The 21,790-nt window shown below is 33.9% G+C and overlaps 1 protein-coding gene across 3 annotated transcripts in view; it reads right to left on the reverse strand.

The window, feature by feature from the left end:
- The window catches only part of ALKBH8 (alkB homolog 8, tRNA methyltransferase), an 80,769-nt gene that overhangs the window by 37,213 nt on the left and 21,766 nt on the right, over positions 1–21,790 (reverse strand). For all 3 annotated transcript variants that reach the window (XM_087433650.1, XM_087433651.1, XM_014785199.2), the window contains exons 8-9: positions 11,834–11,940; positions 2,398–2,549 (exon numbers count right to left, since the gene is read on the reverse strand). In XM_087433650.1, coding sequence (XP_087289776.1) covers positions 2,398–2,549; positions 11,834–11,940 — 259 coding nt within the window. The remainder of the gene's footprint in view (positions 1–2,397; positions 2,550–11,833; positions 11,941–21,790) is intronic.

The following is a 21,790-nucleotide window of genomic DNA, read 5'->3' on the forward strand; positions in this document are numbered from 1 at the left end:
TGGGCCTGGCCTAAGAAATTCAGCTAAATTAACAGGATTTAGGCTTTTTCTCTTGGCAGGTAAAAGAGACAGAAATTCTGGGGGCCCTAGAACTCTCAGAGGAATAACAAGATCCGGAAGCAAAGTGTCATTTGGTAGTAATCACAAGCATTTAATGAACACTATTTGAAGCAGTTTATATATATTGTCTCAATTCTCATAGTAACACTAGGAGATAGGTACTATTATACCCACTTTACAGAAGAGGAAACTGAAGCACAGATGTTAAATAATGATCTCAAAGTGACAAAGATAGCAAGTTGTAGAGCCAGGATTTGACCCAGGCAGTGGAGATTCCAGAACTCACATTCTCAATGACTACACTGTGTTGCCTCCTTCAACAGAAAGAGCAAACCCCAGAAGACCACCACCAAGCAGGGAGACGAGAGAGGACATTTAGGATATAATGTCTCACATTAATTTTTAAGTTGTTCCCTGTTTTCTGCAATAATGTTTAATGCTCATTTTAAATCCTTGCTTGTTCTCTGCTATGCTATAATTGCCCTTTGTCTTCAGCCAAAGTCTGTGACACACAACATCTTTTTATAGGTAGTATTTCTAGAGAATAAAGGAAGAAGGAGTAGTGTTCTCAGAGAAACCACAGACAAGACTAAGGCAGTAATTAGAAATTGCGTGGGGCCGGCTCCGTGGCTTAGCGGTTAAGTGCATGCGCTCTGATGCTGGCGGCCCGGGGTTCGGATCCTGGGCGCGCCCCGAGGCACCACTTCTCCGTCCAACGTGAGGCCGAGTCCCACGTACAGCAACTAGAAGGATGTGAACCTATGACATACAACTATCTACTGGGGCTTTGGGGGGAAAAACTGAATAAATAAAAAAATCTTTAAAAAAAAAAAAAAAAAAGAAATTGCGTGGCAGCAAAGAATTGGGCTGCGGCATTGATGGCTTCAGGAATTTTCCATATACATAACTAAAGAATGCCAAATCTTGCGAAAGCCTGAATGGGGGTGGGAGTATCTAGCCCCTACTAATGTGTGAAGTAAAGCTCTAAACATTTTAAGTGGACATTTAAGAAAAGGCTCAAGCTCTCCCAAGCTTCAAGGAAAAAATACATGTGAAAACAGATGGGTTACATTATGTTGTTTAAGTAAGAATTATGATTATACTACAATATATATTACCATTATCCTAACCTAGTCTTAGTAAAATTTTATTCTCTTGGAAATTGTGAACATCTAAGTTTTCTAAAGGGAGGAGCAACCCTTATCAGTTATAAATCCACAAAATTTGGCCAAAAGTATCCAAAAGATAGCCTTGAACTTTAAAAAAAAATCTGTACACTGATATATAGAGTTTCTTATAGCATCCCTTACGTTAATTACATTTAATTCTTATAGTATCCCTTAAATTTAGTTGGAGCTTGCCTCTCCAACTTCAAGTTCGTTGAGAAGAGAAGCCACGCTTCATTTTTCTATATCTTGTAAAGCTACTGGCAGTGTTAGACACTCATCAAATACTAAATAAACATTTTTAATTGATAAAGAAAATTAAATGTTTTAAGGCCTCATGACACATTTAGCAAAAGAAACCAAAACCTCTTTGAAGCTTCACTAACATCAAGATATCAAATATAGAGATTTCAAGTTTTCTAACAGGATAACACCTTGTAGATATAATAAGGGTTTTTCATTTTAAATGTTTTTAAGATTATGACTAAATCCAAAAGCTATTGCTAGATACCGCCCATAAGTGAAACCCCCAGGATATAAAAAGGATCTTACTATCACCGTCATTATAAAATATTATTTATAAAATAAAAGGGGTTTTTATTCCTTTAGTCCAAGAAATACAGGTCATGATTTATTTGTATAGACAATTCAAAATAGCTTCCTCTTGACAAGTTTTTGAGTACTTCTTTTATTCCCTTCTAGGTTTCCAAATTGACTAAAATATAAACCACTGTTTATCTCCCTAGAGTTATCTACTTACTATAGAACAATTCCTCATCTCCAACTTCCCTGTTGGGTTAATGAGAAGTAATTTAGAAACCTGACAAGCTGTTTCCAACAAAACCTATTTTTGTACAAGTGATATTTTAATGTCCTACAACTGTAGCACTCTTAACTGTGACTTCAATAAATAAAATATTTATTTGGCATCTAACCATGCTCAAGTACTATGTTTGGGGAAAATAAAGATGAATAAGATACAGTACTTCTAGGAATGTAAACTCTAATGGGAGTGGTTAAGAAAGGTATATGTAAGTACAACATAAGGCAGAATATGGGAAATTGCCATTAGAGAAGTTAAGACAAAGCTCTCCTTGGTTCTGATGGATTTTAATAGATTTTCATACTAGATTTACTCCATTTTATAGTAGAAACAAAATTATGTACTTACTACAGTTACAAGGCGTTTGCCTCACTTTCCTAAATGTAAATGAAGTCCGTATTCCCCTCTTGCTTAAAGTTAAGTCTCCAACATCACTGGTGATAATTCCACTTTTGTGACCCTTGGATGCTTGAATAGTATCAAATTTTCTGGGTGTGATTCTAAAAACAACAGTCAAAATAATTTATTTAATGCTGTATTCATAAAAATATTTCAAGTTGTTTAAAAATATTAAGGGAATAGAACAAATCTAGAAGAATTTATTACAAATATCTGTTGGATTCTCTGAATTGTTAAGCATTGTAGAAAAACAAAGAAATAGAAGTGTCTTTAAGGAAGTTATCTTCAGGATAATTGTATTAAAAGAATGTACAACTAACAAATTATTCAAGGGAGAAAAATGGACTAATAACAAATATTTAATTAATAGCAATTCCAAAAAGGAGAACAACAACAAAAAAACCTAAGGAACAGATGGGGCAAAGAGGAAAGAAATAGATGGCAAATTTAAATCCAATATCATTAATTACGTTAAATGTAAAAGGACTAAAAAATCCCATTAAAGAACAAAGATCATCAGACTGGATAAAATAATAAAATCCAACTATATGTTGATTACAAGAGACATACCTTAAATATAAGCAAGGAGAATAATTGAAAATAAAAAGAAAAAAAGATGTAACACACAAAAAACAAGCATTTTGCTTATACCAAGCAAAACCAAAAGAAAAGTGGTATAGCTATACTAATCAGACAAAGCAGACTTTAAGGTAGTAAGTATTACTAGAGAGAAAAATTCGTAAAATTTCGTAATGATAACAGGGTCAATCCAACAGAAAGATCTAAAAACTCTATGTATTTGTATGCACCTAACTAATAATGCCACGTCAAAATATATAAAGCAAAAAGTGATAAAAAATCTAACATGAGAAATAAACGAATACATAATTATCACTGGAGTTTCTAATACATCTTTTCCAGTAAGTAAAATCTAGTTGAGCATCAAGGACATCAACATCAGAAAACAAGAGATAATGGGGAAAAAGTGTATGATTAACTCTGAAATTTTGTAATATAGATATAATATGTAAAACAAAGACTGAAAAATAAGAAGGGAGAAGTACAATTGTGGATTATAAAAAAGGGAATCCTTGATAAGATCAAATTTTCAAATGGGAAAAAGGAATCACTTGGTAAGAAAATAGGCCCTTTTTAAAGTTAAATTTACAGAGTGAAATGCACAGATCTTAAGTGTACAGTTCAATGAGTTTTAACAAATGTATACACTCATGTAATCACCACCTCAATCAAGATATAGAACATTTCCATCACCCGAGGAAATTCCCTCATGCCCCCTTCCAGTCAATCTTTCCCCTCCTCGAAGCAACCATTGTTCTGATTTCTATCAGTATGGTTTTGCCTATTCTTGAACTTCATATACAATTAACACTATTTTGTATCAGGCTTTATCCATTCAACATAACGATTTTGAGATTTATCCATGTAGTTCACAGGCCTTTTGTCACTGAGTCATATTTCACTGTATGCACATACCATAATTTATTTATTCAAAAATCTCCTGTTGATAGACATTTTGGTGTTCCCAGCTTGGGATCATTACAAATAAGGCTTCTGTGAACACTTTTATACATATCTTTTTTGATATATATTTTTATTACTCTTGGGTAAATACCTAGGAGTGAAATCGGTTGGGTCATAGGGTTAAGAAACTACCAGTTTTCCAAGGTGGTTGCACACAATTTTACACTCCCACCAGCAATACATGAGAGTTATAGGCTGCTTAACATTCTCACCAACACTTGGCATTGTCTGAGTTTTTAATTTTAGCCATTTTGGCAAGTGGTAAGTGGTATGAAATTGTGGTTTTAATTTGCATTTCTCTGATGACTAATGATGTTGTATATATTTTCATGTGCTTATTAGTCATTCATAGATCCCTTTTTTGGTGAAGGATCTGTTCAAATCTTTTGCCTAATCCTTTGTTAGATATACGTATGTACTGTGGATATTTTCTCCCTATGTGTGGCTTGCCTTTTCATTTTCTTAATGGTACCTTTTGATGAGCAGAAGTTTTTAATTCTGATAAAGTTCAGTTGTCTTTTTTTTTTCTTTCATAGTGTGTTCTGAAATCTTTCTTAAAAAACTGCCCACATCAAGGTTGCAAAAATATTCTCTTGTATTTTCTTACAGACATCTTATAGTTTTTGCTTTTACATTTAAATCTATGATCTATCTTATACTAATTTTTATGAATGGTGTGAGGTAGATTAAGGTTCATTTTGTTTCCACAAGGACATCCAATTTTCCATCACCATCTGTTGAAAAATTTCCTTTCCAGATTGAATTGCATTAGTGTCTTTGTCAAAACTCAACTGATCTCATATGTGTGGATATATTCTGCCCCACTGGGCTATTTGTCTATCTGTACACCAATACTACACTTTTGTGATTATGTAGCTTTATAATAAATCTTAAAAATCAAGTAGAATAAATTCTCTAACATGGTTCTCTTGTTTCAAGATTGTTTTGATTATTCTAGATCCTTCATATTTTCTTATAAATTTTAGAATCTGTATATCAATTTCTAAAAAACAGCCTCAAGATTCTGATTGGAATTACACTGAATCCATAGATCAATTTGAGGATAACTGATATCTTAACAATATTAAATTTCCTCCATTATCATGGCATCTCTATCCCTTCATTTATTTTGATCCTTTTTAATTTCTCTTAGCAATGTTTCATGATTTTCAGTGTATATGTGTTGTAAATCTTTTGTTAAATTTATTCCTAAGACTTAAATCTTCTGAGGCTAAGTTTTCTGTTTGATTTACTCTAGCAAGAGCATCTCTCTGAAGAAGTGGATTTCATATTCACAGGGATGTGCTAAGCCTGAAAGATCTCAGCAAATTATAAAAAAGTAAAATTTTATATTTAAGTTGTTGCTATTTCTTTATTAAACACCAGATAAGTTTTTTCTACACATCTAGAAAAGACAAAAAGTCAATCATATAATTAAAATGAATTTGATCCTAAAATGAAAAAATGTAATCTAATTCAATTCTTAATTTTCATTTTGTCATTGTTATATTGTTTTACTCAATCTGTTGTTAGAATTAGAATTCCCAAAAGGCAACAAAAGCAAAAAGAAACAAGTGGGACTACATCAAACTAAAAAGCTTAATGGGGGAAAATATTTGCAAATAATATATCTGATAAGAAGTTAATATCCAAAATACATAAAGAACTCATACAACTCAATAGTCAATTTAAACAATCCAATTAAAAAAATCAGCAGAGGATCTGAGTAGACATTTTTCCAAAGAAGACACAGAGATAGATGGCTAACAGGTACATGAAAAGGTGCTCAACATCACCACCACCAGGGAAATGCAAATCAAAACCACAATGAGAAATCACTTCACACCTGTTAGAATGGCTATCATCAAAAAGAAATAACAAGTGTTGGTGAGGATGTGGAGAAATGGGAACCCTTGTGCACTATTGGTGGGAAAGTAAATTGGTACAGCCACTATGGAAAATAGCGTGGAGGTTCCTCAAAAAATTAAAAATAGAACTACCTATGATCCAGAAATTCCACTTCTGGGTATTTATCCAAAGGAAACAAAAACACTAACTCACAAAGATATATGCACCCCATGTTCATTGCTGCATTATTTACAAAAGCCAAGACATGGAAACAACCTAAGTGCCCATCAACGGATGAATGGATAAAGAAAATGTGGTGTGTGTACACACACACCCTACAAACACAATGGAATATAATTCAGCCATGAAAAAGAAAGAAATCCTGTCATTTGCAAAAACATGGATGGACCCTTAAAGCATTACCCTAAGTGAAAGAAGTCAGACAGAGAAAGATAAATACCGTATGATCTCACTTATATGTGGAATCTAAAAAAAGAAAAAACAAAAAAAAAAGCCTGAACTTACAGATACAGAGAACAGACTGATGGTTGCCAGATGTGGGGAATGGGGGGTTGGGGGGGAGGCAAAACAGGTGAAGGTGGTCAAAAGGTACAAACTTCCAGTTATAAAATAAGTAAGTCCTGGGGATGTAATGTACAACATGGTGACTATAGTTAATAATACCGTATTGTATATTTGAAAGTTGCTAAAAGAGTAAATCTTAAAAGTTCTCATCACAAGAAAAAAAAATTTGTAACTACGTGTGATGATGGTTGTTAACTAGACTTATTGTGATGATCATTTTGCAATATAAACATATATAGAATCATTATGTTGTACACCTGAAACTAATATAATGTTATATGTCAATTATATCTCAATTAAAAAAAAAAGAATCAGAATTCCCAGGCTGATAGCTTTTTAAACCACATCATAATTAACTAATTAATTCAGAGTATTGAAAAGAAGTATTTTATAGGTCTTGATGCTATTTTAAAAAGCATTTCATTTCATTTTCCAAAAATTAATTTTTGGGGGCCGGCCAGGTGGCACAAGCAGTTAAGTGTGTGCGCTCCGCTGCGGCAGCCCTGGGTTCGTTGGTTCGGATCCCGGGCGCGCACCGACGCACTGCTTGGCAAGCCATGCTGTGGCGGCATCCCATATAAAGTGGAGGAAGATGGGCATGGATGTTAGCCTAGTGCCAGTCTTCCTCAGCAAAAAGAGGAAGATTGGCAGATGTTAGCTCAGGGCTGCTCTCCCTCACAAAAAAAAAAAAATTAATTTTTGAATATTAACCTCGTATGCTACAACTTTGCTGTATTCACTTTTTAGTTCTAGTACTTGTTTTGTAAATTCCCTAGGATTTTCCACATCCACAATCATGTAATCTACAAATAAAGAGCTTTACTTCTCTTCAAATCTGTGTGATATGTATTTCTTTTCTTGACTTATTATACTGGCTAAGACATCCAAAATAATATTAAATAGAAGTGATGAGAGCAGATATCCCTGCTTTGTTCAATATCTTAGGAAAAAGCATTCAATATTTCACCATTAAGTAGGAAGTTATCTGTGGTTTTTTCATAGATGCCCTTTATCAGATTGAAAAAGTTTCCTTCTTGTCCTAGTTTGCCAAGTTTTTATCATGAATGGATGCTGAATTCTGTCAAATATATTTTCTGCACCAATCAAGATGATTCTATATTTTTTCTCCTTTGTTCTTTTAATGTGGTGAATTACATTCTCTGGTTTCCAAATGTTAAACCATTCTTGCAATTCTGGGATAAATTCCACTCAATCATCATGTATTTCCTTTTTTATATATTGCAGGATTGGGTTGTCTAATATTTTGTCAAGGATTTTTTTCATCTCTGAGAGATACTGGTCTGTAATTTTCTTTTGATGTAACGTCCTTGACATGTTTTGGTGTCAGGGTAATGCCAGCCTCATAAAACAAGTTGCAAGAATGGTTCTTTTCAAAGATTTTGTGCTAAAGGAAATTAAGCAACCATTGCCTGAATTTATATGATTGTTACTCTGATAGCTGAAAATGATCAAAACTATGGTGTTGAACGAAGTCAAGATATTTTACAACAATGAGTATCTTGAAACTCTTATTAGCAAATGAATTTCTCTCTTGAGAACTAAGTAGTTCTCTATTATGGCTCTTTTAAGTCAGTTACTTCACTTGCCTAGAGTTAAATTTTAGGCAAAGGTCAACCTGTACTTAACTGCTTTTGGCACCAATCTCAGAGTTTTAGGAATAGCTAATCCATATGTTAAGAACAATGAATTCCTTAAACAACTCTGAACATCTTTTTCCCCCCTGCACTCAAATTATAATCTAGCTGAGAAAATATTTAATAAAAAGATAAAAATATTTTTACAGACTTAAATAATAGTTCAATACAATAGAAAAGACATTGCAAGGTGGTAGGAGAGAACACAGTCTTTAGGAGTTAAGATAAAGGAGAAATTATTGCAGGCTACTGTAGTTAGAAAAAGCTTTATGAATTATAAAGGAAGTAAAAGTTTGGTATCTTAAAAATTAAGTGAAAGGAAAGGAAAAGGAAATTTACTGCATTAAGAGTTGGCAAAAGTGCAAAGGCTAGAAAGCACAGTATAAATTCAGAGGAAAGGGAGCAAACCAGTTTAACTATAACATTACAGTTAAGAACACAGATCCTGAAGCCAGACTGCCTGGCTTCTGATCTTGGCTTTGCCACTTAATGGTTTTGTGACTTTGAACAAATTATATAACCTCTTTATGCTCCAATTTCCTTTAAAAATGGGGACAAAACCATAGAACAAACTTTCCACTGTGACTGTGTGAGTTAAATGAGTTAATATATGTAAAGCTTTTAGAACAATGCCTGGCACAAAGAAAATGCTCCAAAAATAATTTAAAAGGAGAATTCACATAAACTCATGAACTAATGCCTCCCAAGGCCAGTCAAATAACAAAAAAGAGTGAAGCAGGTGGATTTGTTTAGAAACATATTGTTTGCCACTAAACAAATAGGAATAAACTTCATGTCCAAAAAACAAAGTGTTCTCTTTCTTTTTTCTTAAAACACACATACTCACTCGTTCTAGCTTTCCATTTCCTACTTTTAATACAAACATGAGTTGAAGAAATATTTAATTTTAACTCTGTTATAAGATAAAAACAATAGTGAAAGCACCGTGATAAATGACAACTGATACTGAGCCTTAGTTCAGGGAGTTACAGAAAGTGGCAGGAACTGTAGAGAACTTGAAAATGAAGACTTCTTCTAAGGAAGACCATTGATAGTCTCAGCCACTGCTGCCAAGTGATACTGTGCCCAATGTTGTCAGATCTTCTCAATTTTCAAAGGAAACTGAAAATTGAGATTTTTATGTGAAACCTGCTGATTTTTATATGTAGGCAATTAAAAAAAAATTCTACCATATGGACCACTACTGCCCCAGCCAAATAGCTTGACTGCTGTATTTGACCCATGTGCTGCTAGTTGGCCACCTTTGATTTAGGGCATGGTGGCTAGAATAGTGAACTTGAACTAGATAAAATTAAAAGTATTTCAAATTAATATTATAAGGCCATGTTAATCAACTTTCTTCAATTCAGATCCCTTAACAGTGTTTTTTAAATTTAGCACAGATATCAAAATATTTTTTATCAAGGTTTATTTCCTATAGTTTACATATATTTTTAAGCATATTAAATGTACTTTTTCAATCTCTTCTCCCTTCCACCCAGGGATTCTGATGAATATCTCAATATTTGGTATGCCATTTGTTTGGCCAGTCTCTCTCAGTTTCTGTCTCTATCTGTGCCTCCTTTTCTCTCTCTTCCTAATACACACACACAAAATCACATTATAGGCAACGGCTATCAATGGAAACCTTTAAAAATAATACTGAAGTTTTCTTCCCTGAAATTTTTGTAGAGAATTTTGATTCTAGAGAAAGGTTTAAAAATAAATATTACCTGCAATTCAATCTTCCAGAGATACTACTCTTAATATTTAACAGCACAATATGCTTTGAACAACAGAATAATGTGATCAAAAATGTTTAGGAGAATTAATCTGTACCATTACCCAGAACAGATTAAAATATTTTCATAACATACGCCTATGAAAAGTAATTTTTATTTTGTATTTGCTGTAATAGCATTACTCTTAAGTCTAAATGTCATGGATAGTAAAAATGCTTCTTAAAAAAGAAAATATGAATATTCTCAAAATTCCAGAAATACTTGAAACCATTGGATCACATTATCACTTTCATGTACTGCAAGTAAAAATATTCAAAATGGCCATAAAAAAAACATCAGGTAAATTTAAGCCTCAGTGCACAAAATCAGGCCATCTGTTTTTATGGCGCACATTTAGGACAGGTTACAAATTCATTTACACATTCATTTCCTTGAACTCTTATAAAAATCTGTCAGCTAAAATCTCTAAGCAGGACAGTATTAATAAGTACAGAACTCAGCAATATTTCGAGTGACAATATATGCAAATTTTAGCAGTGTGATGTTCCCTCCTCAAAAGGAGGAATGAATGATGAATTCCCACCAAAAGTGCATAATCCATTTCCTTCAGATTAGATTCAATCAAACAAACTCAAACTGAAGGACATTCTATAAAACAATTGGCCTCCTTAAAAGTGTCAATGTCATGAAAGATAAAGAAAAGTTGAGAAATTGATTCAAATTAAAGAAGACTAAAGAGAACTGACTATTAAATGTAATGCAGGATCACGGACCAAATTCTAGATCAGAGGGAAAACTTACCATGAAGTCCTGACAAAGATTCTCTCCTTCACCAAACTTTACTCAGGCTCCTCTGAGCCCGACTAGGCCCGAGCCTTGGGCATGCCCTCCAAGAGCTCAATTTTAGCAAGAATCCTGCGAAGTCAGTTTAGCCAGAATCCCCTACCTTCGGTATCTGATTATCCTTGATATCTGACCAAATTCCTCATCCACCACTATCCCCCAGGTGATATCTGATCACCCTGGCCTGCTTTCAACAAGAATCCTGTAGTCGGTTTAGCCAGATCTCCCCCTTACCACTGATGTTTCCTCTTAGTAATTTTCTATCCACCAACACTGCCCCACCCCTAACCCCAGGCTCCTTGGCTATAAATCCCCACTTTTCCTTGCTGTATTTGAAATTAAGCTCAGTTCAAAATTGTGGTCTCTTTTCCTCTATTGCAATAGTTCCTGAGTACAATCTGTCTTTGCTGCTTTAACTAGTCAGGCCCTGGGTTTTCTTTGACAGTACTATGCAGCACAACTAGCAAAATCTGTACCTGGATTGTATAAGAGAATGATCAGAGTATTTTTTCAATGTTGAATTTCCTGAATTTGAGGATTGCACTGCAGTTTCATAGAACAGGGATTGGCAAACTTTTTCTGTAACAGGGCCAGATAGTAAATATTTTAAGCATATAGGGCCACATATAGTCTCTGTCACATATTTTTTGTTGTTTTTGTTTTTATTCTTCACAACCCTTTAAAACTGTAAAACCATTTTTAGCTCAAGAACTGTATAAAAATACGCTAAAGGCTGAATTTAGCCACAAGCCATAGTTTGCCAACTCCTGATACAGAGAATGTCCTTGCTCTTAGGAAATATGCAATGAAGCATGTAAGGGTAAAGAGAATAGGTTGTCTGCAACTTACTCTTAAATAACTCAGCAAAAATAATAATGATAACACGTGAGAAAGAAATAAACACATGGTAAAATGTTCACAATTAGTAAATCGAGGTGAAAGGTGAAGGGAGTTCACTGTACTATGCTTGCAATTTTTCTTTAAATTTAAATTTTTTTCAAAATAAAAGGTTAATTAAAAAAAAAAAAAAGACATAGATGTTCCTGGGGATTTAAACCCAGAAGCCTCAAGTGCAGGCATGGGGCATGGTTCTGGTGGCTCAGGCGGAGAAGAATGAGAACTCTCACAAAGCAAAAGGTATCCTGTTGTCAAGGTCACCTCAATACATACCCATGAGTCCAAAGGTATCTAGATTCTCCTGTCATCAGGAGCAAACTCCGACGAGGCAACATAACTGGCACTGTGACACCATCCGGGTGCTTAAAATCCATGACAATCTTGAAGTGAAGATAAAAGCATAAAGATCAATCCAAAATGTCATGTAGTCCAAGGAAAAGAATGATTCATTGATTATGGCTATCTTTCTAGGCTAATAAAGATTAAAACATGATAATGCTTATAGAATAGCACAGCACAGTGGTTCCCAAAATTTAGTGCACAAAAGAATCGACTGAATGACTAAAAAACATACTTCGTCCATAGAGAGACTCAACAGGTCTAGAGTGAGCCCCAGGAATCTGCATTTCTAATAATCACTCCAGGAAATTATGATGCAGGTGGTCTGAGGATCATATATACTATGCAAAACACTAGGGTAGTGGTCAAATGCAAGGATTTGGGAGCTGAAACATTCACGTCTTGGCTCTTGTATTTACTAGCCATATGATCCAGGACAAGCCATTTAACCTCTCTGTGCCTTAGCTTCCTCAACTCTTACAGGATTGTTACATGAATTAAATATAGAATGGATATAAATCACAGGATCCGGCACATAGTAAATACAAAAGATGGTAGCTATTATTATTCATAACATATTAATAATTAATTAATAATCCAAGAAGAAATAACTATTAGATACAGATTTTTATAGAATCCATTTTGCCTTTAAAGTCATGCAACATTTTGGATATTAGAGACTGAGATATATGAGATAATCAAAGAACACAGGAATATTTTCAGCAACTCTTCCTAAGTTGTGCTCAAATATTATTATGAATAGCAACCTATAAAGATAGAACACCAAGAAAATATTTTTGTCCTCAGGAACCCAAATACCAAAGACTTCACTCTATAGCAGTAGCTGACAAATGTGAATTTAAAAGACATGTCACAGGGCTGACATTTTTTTAAGTGAACAAATCAATCCATTTGAAAAATAAATGACAACCAATTGTCAGTGGGATAAACAGAATTTAGCATAGTACCTTCATTAAAGGTAAACTTAGCAGAGCACCTGGCACAAAGCAAGCATTCAGTAACTGTTAGCTACTACTACTATTAATAATATTGGATCAAATTAGATAATGCACATGGAACTTCTTTGTAAACTATAAAGAATTATACAGATCTAAGCTGCTTTTTTTCCTTTTCTCATCTGCTCTTCCAATCTCAGTATGGAAAATAAAGTAAGATGATAGAATTTAATTTTCCAGCAATTATCTGTTCCAAATGATCCACATAATTTCAAATAGTCACACTCCAAAAGCATTCTATTTATAAACACTGTAGAAGAATTCTGAAGTTTTGGGGGTGAAGTGTACTGATACCTGTGATTTCTCTGAAATATATAAATAAAAGAAGATGGGTTGATAGAGGATGGATAGAAGGATAGATATTTGATAAAGCAAATACATTAAAATGTTAACTGTAGAATCTAGGTGGTGGATATATAGGTATTTACTGAACAATTTTTTCAACTTTTCTGTATGAAATTTTTCATAATAAAATGTTAGGGAAAGGGGAAAAAACCCACTATGGCCCATTTTTAAATCAATATATATAGGTTTCAATTTTCTGAATAGACACTAAGGTCCACATATAGGAAATAAAATAATTAATAAATATGCTCATTATTAGAGACAATCATTTGTGGTTTAAAAGAATGAAAACTGTCTGGATGAAAACTATGGATGGGAAAATATTCTGAGAGACTAGATTTCAATTCATTCATTAGACAAATATTTATTAATCATTGTGTGAGGCAGCAAAGGTTGCAATGGTGAATAAGAGACATGTTCTCTGTGCCCACCTAGAGGTTACAATTTCTAACTAATCAATATTCAACATGTTTTCAAATACACAATACATATATTATTGCGAAATTCAAACATTCCCTCCTATCAACAGAGAGTAATGATCTTAAAATAGGGAAATCTCAGTTTAAACAAATGATTAGAACTGACAAGAGAAGTATGAACATGACACTAATTAATTTGGAAACACTTGTCCTGAAATATACAAGTCAAGTTTCAAGGAAAAAAATGCACTACCAAATAAGCCAAATGTAATAGGAATTATGTTAGAAAATGTACAGAATACTTATTAATGATTATTATTGATGATCATCATTGATTTGCTAGAGAGGCTCACACAACTCAGGAAAAGTTTATTTACTGTTTATCAGTTTATTATAAAAGGATATGATAAAGGATACAGATGAACATCCAGATGGAAGAGACACGTTAAGGCAAGGTATGTGGGAAGAGGCACGAGTTTCCATGCCCTGTCCAGGCACGCCCCTCTCCCAGCACCTCCAGGTGTTCACCAACCTGGAAGCTCTCCAAACCTCATACTATTGGGATTTTTACGGAGGCTTCACCACATAGACATGATCAATTATGAATTCCATTTCCAGCCCCTCTCCCAGTCTCTGGAGAATGGGGAGGTGGGGCTGAAAATTCCAAGCTTCTAATCATTGCTCAGTCTTACTGGTGACCAGCCCCGATCTGGGAGCTCATCAAGAGTCATCTCATTAGAACAAAAGACACTGCTATCACTCAGGAAATTCTAAGGGATTTAGGAACTGTGTGTCAGGAACCAGGGTGAAAGACCAAATATTAGAACAAAAGATGCTCTTATCAGTTAGGAAATTACAAGGGTTTTAGGAGTTCTGTGCCAGGAACCAGGGGCAGAGACCAATATATATATTTTCTATTATCTCACAGGTAAATAATGTGAGAGTATAGTTCTTTTCAATTTAAGGAAATAATTTCTATTTATAAAATTAAATGTACATTCTCTATGAAAATTAAATTTTTCTTAAAACATTCCATCATAAAAATAAAGTATTATCAATATCATCTTATTTAAAGTACCTGTATCTTAACTAAATAATGCTCATTAAAAGATGAAAAAAAGATTTTTTAAAAAATTCACTAAGGATTCATAATCAGTAACGCTCCCCTAAAATTGCTGAATCATTCTGCCATGTGACAGCCTTGTCCCACAGGAGCTTTTTCCTATTATTCTTCTTGGTTTTACCTATTTTCTTTATTTTCTGAGATGGCAGAGTCAATAAAGATCAAGTTTCCAGCAAGCTCATGGGGCATGACTGAGGATAATGTTCAGTTCAAAGCAAACAAACAAAAAACCCTAGACATTCTGATCTTATAAAACCTTTACACAGTCAAAATACAATAGAATGAAAACCCCAGACACAGCTATCACTCTATCACTTAAGTCAAGATAAGATTCAGGACAGAAATGTACATGAAGAAATAAACAGTTCTCCACGTTGGCTAAACAGGAAAATGAAGAGTATATTGCTACTGGGAACACTTCTGAGAAAGAAGACAAACTTAATCCCGATTCTTATTGGTTAGAAATAGGCTGAGCTCATTAACCTTTTGAAACCCTGAAGGGTATATTGACAAGAGACAATATGATGTGAAGAATGATGTGTGATTCATAGAGAATGATGAAAGCTAAGAGGATAGACGTTACTATATTTAACTCGAGAAAATATTCCATAGCTGAGAATTTAGCAGAATAGAGAGAAATCCATCTGTTTCCCATAGCCTGCCAAATATAAATCTTCTGTAGTTGCACTAACGTTTTCACTGGACCCAAATGAAGTAAGAGTTTATTTTTATTTTAAATAGCAAACAACTGATTCTACATACCTCATCATGGCCATGTCTACCATGTCTGGACAAGTGGGAAAGGAGAGAAGGAAAAAGGGAGACAGACTCAATTGCAAGGACACAAGATTGAAACTACAAACTATTTACAAAGAAATACAGCTATGTCAAAAATGTATGTTTACATACTTTCCTTGGATTTACAAATATAGAATCCCACCACAGCGTGAGAGAATTAGTCTATTGTGGAGGAGAAGAGGAACTCTGAACATTTTTAATAAAACAAATAAGAGTTTTCTGTCTCTCTGCAAAAGATGATACACCCAAAAGTATCCTGAGGCCCTGGATTCCTCCTCATAAGGAAAAACTCACTTACTGTAGTACCTACCACAGGCCTAGCATAGAATAGGTAGTTGCTACACAATGAGATACCACCTCACACCTGTTAGAATGGCTATTATCAAAAAGACAAGAAATAACAAGTCTTAGCAAGGATGTGGAGAAAAGGGATCCCTTGTGCACTGTTGGTGGGAATGTAAATTTGTGCAGCCACTATAGAAAACAGTATGGAGGTTACTCAAAATTTAAAAACCGAATTACTATATAATCCAGCAATTCCACTTCTGGGTATTTATCCAAAGGAAATGAAAATAGTAACTCAGAAAGATATCTGCACCCCCAGGTACAGCATTATTATAATAGCCAAGACATGGAAGCAACCTAAGTGTCTATCGATGGATAAAAGCATAAAGAAAATGTGATATGGATAGATAGATAGATAGTTAGATAGATACACACAATGGAATATTATTCAGGCATAAAAAGGACATCCTGCCATTTGTGACAACATGGATGGACCTTGAGGGCATTATGCTAAGTAAAATAAGTCAGACAGAAAAAGACAAATATCATATGATCTCACTTATATGTAGAATCTCAAAAAAAAAAAAAAAACTGAACTCATAAATACAGAGAAGAGATTGGCGGTTGCCAAAGGTGGGGGGTGAAGGGTGGGCAAAATGGGTGAAGGTGGTCAGCAGATACAAACTTCCAGTTATAAAACAAACCCTAGTGATGTAAGGTATAGCATGGTAACTATAGTTAATAATACTGTATTATATATATAAAAATTGCTAAGAGAGATCTTAAAAGTTCTCATCACAAGTAAAAAAAAATTTGTAACTGTGTGGTGATGGATATTAACTAGACTTACTGTGATGATCATTTTGAAATACATACATATATCAAATCACTATGTTGTATACCTGAAACTAATATGTTATATGACAATTATATCTCAATAAAAATTGTTTAAAAAGCAACTACAAGACATACACCAAAAAAAAAAAAAAAAAACAATAGGTGGTTGCTGGTGGTGATGATCATGGTAATGGTAGTGTTGGTGGCAGGAATGAAAGCGACAGTAGCTGCCATCATTATTATTAAATGCTTACCAACTGCCTATGACAATTAAAATTCAAGAATTATATGCCAACTTCAACTTATGACAGAAAGCACAGAAATGAAGTGATTTCTCCACGGTCCATTAAAAGTTACAAATAGGAATGATCTAGAACCCAAGTCTCCTGACTTGTCCAATGCTGAATCCAGTCTCAGTGCAAACACCTAAGGACTTGGAAGCAAGACACACAGACTTTAACGTTTTCAGTTTCTAGCACTGCATTGGATTATTTAATTAAATGATGATTAGAACTGCCATTGAGGCCTATATTACTTCATTTCTATTTATTCTTTATCTGAAAGCTTAATCTGAAATCTTGCTGCCTTTGGAGTTCATACTATATAGATATAGCATTTCAGCATTTTCTAACTCAATGGTTCAAAATCCTACCTAAATATCACAATTGCCTGTGAGCTTTCTATAAATACAGAAAACCAGCCTGAATCTCAGACATTCTGAATCAGAATAAACCAGAGTATCTGCTCTGGAAGAAGACAGTCTACCAAGGAGAATAGAAACTAACCACAGGGACCTCAAATATTCAAATATCAAATACAGGCTATAAAACAAAGATGCTTATCATGTTCAAAGATATAAATGCTAAGCTTGAAAATTTCAGCAGAGAAATGGAAATAATAAAAAAAAAAAAGGACATTGTAAATTTGAAGAAAAACCAAACAGATATTCTAAAACAGAAAAATACTATGACTGAAATTAGGCCACTGATGAATGAGTTTAACAGCAAATCAGACATGGCCGAAGAAAGAATTAGTGACTTATGAAACTATCTAGAGTAAAGCATGGAAAGACAAAAGACAGAAAACAACGAAGACAGGGTAAGTGAAATAAAGTACATGGAGAAAAGGTAGATGAAGAGAGAGAATGGGACAGCAACCAAAATCTACAGAGATAATAGCTGAGAGTTTTCCAAAATTGATGGAAAAAACCAATTCATAGATTCAAGAAACCCAATGAATCCCAAGCAGAATAAACAAACCCACCAAAATAAACAGAATAATCAGGCACATCAAATAAAACTACAGAAAGTGAAAGATAAAGAAAAAAATCTTAAAAGAAGCCAGAGAAATAAACAAACGTCACCTTCAAAGGTAACAAGAGCAATAATGTAAGCCAGAAGAGGGTAAACGAAATCTCTAGTGCGCTGAAAGAAAATTGCCAATCTCGAATTCTATACCTAGTGAAAATATCCTTGAAGGATGATGGTGAAATAAAGACACTTGCAGACCAAAAGTAAAACAGAGTTAGCCAACTGCAGACCTGGACTAAAGGAAATTTAAAGGTTGTACATTACACAAAAGATAAATGATTCCAGATGGAATGTGCGAGATACAAGAAAGAATGAAGAGCAAAGAAAACAGTAAATAAATCTAAATGAACACTGACTGTATAAATCAAAGAAATATCTAAAAAATTTAAGAGAATTCAAATACACAATAATAACAGCATATAATTTAGAAGGGTGTAATGGAGTTAAAGTGTTCTAAAGTTATTATATTGTCCAGCAAGAAAGTAAAGATAACAATTAAGCTAGACTTTGAATGAGTCTCAAATAATTAGGTTGAGTCAAAGAAGGCGCACAACAAATGTACTGTATGATTCCTGTATAAAAAACTCTAGAAAATACTAAGTAATCTAAGGGCTTGAGGAACAGGGGAGATGACGAAACTTTTGGGGATGATGGATATGTTCCTTATCTTCAGTGTGGCCAAGTTTTCATGAGTACATATTTAAATATGTGTGGTTTACTGTTTGACAATTACACCTCTATAAACCTGTTTTTAAAAAATACATTGTGGGATTCAGTTAATACTGTTTAGTACTTGAGAGCAAAATTCATAATCTTAAAAATACATGTCAAGAATATTTCCCAGGCTCTGAATTGATCAATTGGCAGACAATTAATCAGAGCAGGAAACCCAGGAAGAGCAAAAAAATTTTTTTTCTATGGGAGAATAGCAGTGGGTGGTAAATGGTTGAAGACAAAGATAATGAATTTTGATTTAGAAAAGAGAAAATGTCTTTTACAGAGTTGGATATTTGGGTTGAAAATCTGAGGGGGAAAAAAATTAAGCCTGAAAATATTTTTGTATCATCCACATTGGCTGGGACAATGCTGGTCACATAAATAAAAGCTCTTTTAACAGACATCCGTTTCACCAACCAATATGCTTCACTTCTTCTGTAAAGCACACTCATGCCCTGAGTGTCTGTGGAAAATAGGCAGCTCTCCAACATGTTCATGCACTTCTGTTCTCAGCAGTTCAGCTATATGCTTAACAAGTCAGTTGTGTGCATTCCCAAACCTCTTTGTGCTGGTTACATTTGTTATTGCAATTATTTAATCTAATTAAATATTACATAAACCAGTGAAAATAGAATAAGATATGTTTTCTTCCATATAAACTAATTTGAATATTGTTGAAAGACTCAATGAAAGTGAACAAAATTATAAATTGTTACAACAGATACGAAAAGTCAATAATAAAACCTTGGAAAAAAACATCAAAACATAAAATCCTACACTCAGATGGTTTCATAGGCGTCTTTAAGCTTTTGCTTCATTTTAAAGAAATGGAAACTGGAAGGCAGACTGTGGACCCTCAAGGAAAGAAAGACCCTACATCAAAATATTGGTGAATGAATTTATATGTAAATTAAAATATTTGCAATACATATGTATCTTTTATTATTATTATTCCCCAATTTAAGTGACTTTTCAATTAGCAAACTACTGGTTCCAACTACATCTCCTAAACAGGCTTCTACTGCAGTTTTCTGCATTCAGGTGTTAAGTTTTATTCTAGTTCTACAATATAACTGGAGTGATACAATGCTGCTATTTTGCTACAAAGTAAATGCACAAATTCTAACTGAAAAGTAGAAGAATCAGTAGCCTGAAGGCTCCAAATACAGCAAAATGTTCTATTTTATGACATCACACTGTGAAGCAGACTCTGTTAGCAAATTGCTTGCTGAAACAGGTATATCTCTTTGCCATTATCCTTATCACAGGAGCAGGAATAAAGGAGATTTTACTCCATTTAAAGGAGATAAAGAGTACACTTTAAGAACTGTCAGCAGAATCCCATTTGCCCAATTTACACAAAAGAGAATTTTGCCTTCCAAGAGATCTTGAAAGATAAGAAAATTATGCAGAAAGAGAAGAGCCTCAGAACATAAGTTTGTAGGGAAAATGCTTAAAAGTGAAAAAAGAACTCAATGTACAAAAACGAACATGACCAAATAAGGTAGAGCATTTATTTCTGGCCCACAAACCAGCAGAATCTACTTGGCCATAGAAGTTTTCAATATTAGAGACATGTTGGATAAAAAGAAAAATGAAGATTTGGCCTAATGCCATGTTGATTGTACTATGATGCAACCAAATATCCCATGTGAGAGTTATGCTCTCTTTCTGCAACTACATCAATATATACAGCCATATCAAAGTAACCATGGCTATGAATACAAACACACACACACACACAAATGCAGAAATACACACCCACTAGGATGGCATATTACTATCCTTTTAATGCTAAGGGCACTACTGAAACTATGGAAAATATCACAAATGTGCTACAAAGGATGAGAGAAGGGAGAAAGGAGCTACACAGTAGAAACAATCCATTTGACAGAACTTCAGAAAATGTAAATATTGCAAGAATATTCTTATCTGAGAAGATAAGAATCAAGTCTGAGGCCTGAAATCAAGACAAAATGGGAAGAATAAATTGTTTGGCTTCTGAGGCTGTAAATATTGCTTATATATGCAAATTTGAGGGCTGAATTTGAGGTTGGAGATGAGGTCAATATGCCCAGGGTCCAGACTGTATTTGCTGTTTTAAGCTTTATAAAGAAAGTATCTTTGGTATTTTTTCCCAGTTTGTGCTGAAGATCAGAAAATGATGAAACATTTGTCCATTAAAGCAATAAACTCCTAAAAGAGAAGTACCCTGTGAGTCATTCCTGATAAATGAGAATTGAACATCTCTGGGGCAAACTACACAGAGACCAGGTTGAAAAAAACCCAAGGAAGCTACAAAACCATTCAGCTGGCAATAGAGCAATCGGGAGTTCAAGACATTTCACAAAAAATTTTTATTCAATACTCTATTTCAGGAGATCAAGCTGGACTCAGTAACTATTTGCTGAAAGCATGACCCTGGAGAGAGAACAGGTAATATAATGAAAGATGTAGCCCTCTAGTAGGCATTCAATAGATGCCTGTTGAATGTCAATGGTTACTTCATTAACCAAATACCCAATTACCCAGGCCACTCAGTTGTAAAAGTCATCATAATAAGAAGTATTTACTGATGAACCAACTTCTTATAAAATTAGTACTTGCCCCAATATTTCTCTGTTCAATACCAGAGTTGTCAGTCTTTCAGTAAATCATGATCCTATAAATATTAGCCAATGCAATGCAAATACAAAACAAATTGAAATCACAATTCTGACAAAAGACAGAAGACTTTCAGAAGTTGATGAAATAAATGTCGCAGAACCACTTAAATCACATGCAAAGCCATTTAACATTTGGAGCTCTGGCAAAGTCAGGAAGTGCACAACTGAAGAAGAGAAAATAAAACAATAATGATATAGAATACATGCTTCAAAATGAAATAATTTGGATATCAAAGAATTAAGAGAGATTCTTGGAAAAACTGACAAAGACTTCATTAATTTTTTTGGCAAAAAATGGCTCTTTATAATCAAGCTATTAAAAAAGCTAACTAAGGGAATTTTTAACACTATCATATTTTTATCAGAAAAATAACA

This window comes from Ceratotherium simum, chromosome 7, assembly GCF_057802395.1.
Source record: "Ceratotherium simum simum isolate JZ-2026a chromosome 7, ASM5780239v1, whole genome shotgun sequence".
Taxonomy (NCBI): domain Eukaryota; kingdom Metazoa; phylum Chordata; class Mammalia; order Perissodactyla; family Rhinocerotidae; genus Ceratotherium; species Ceratotherium simum.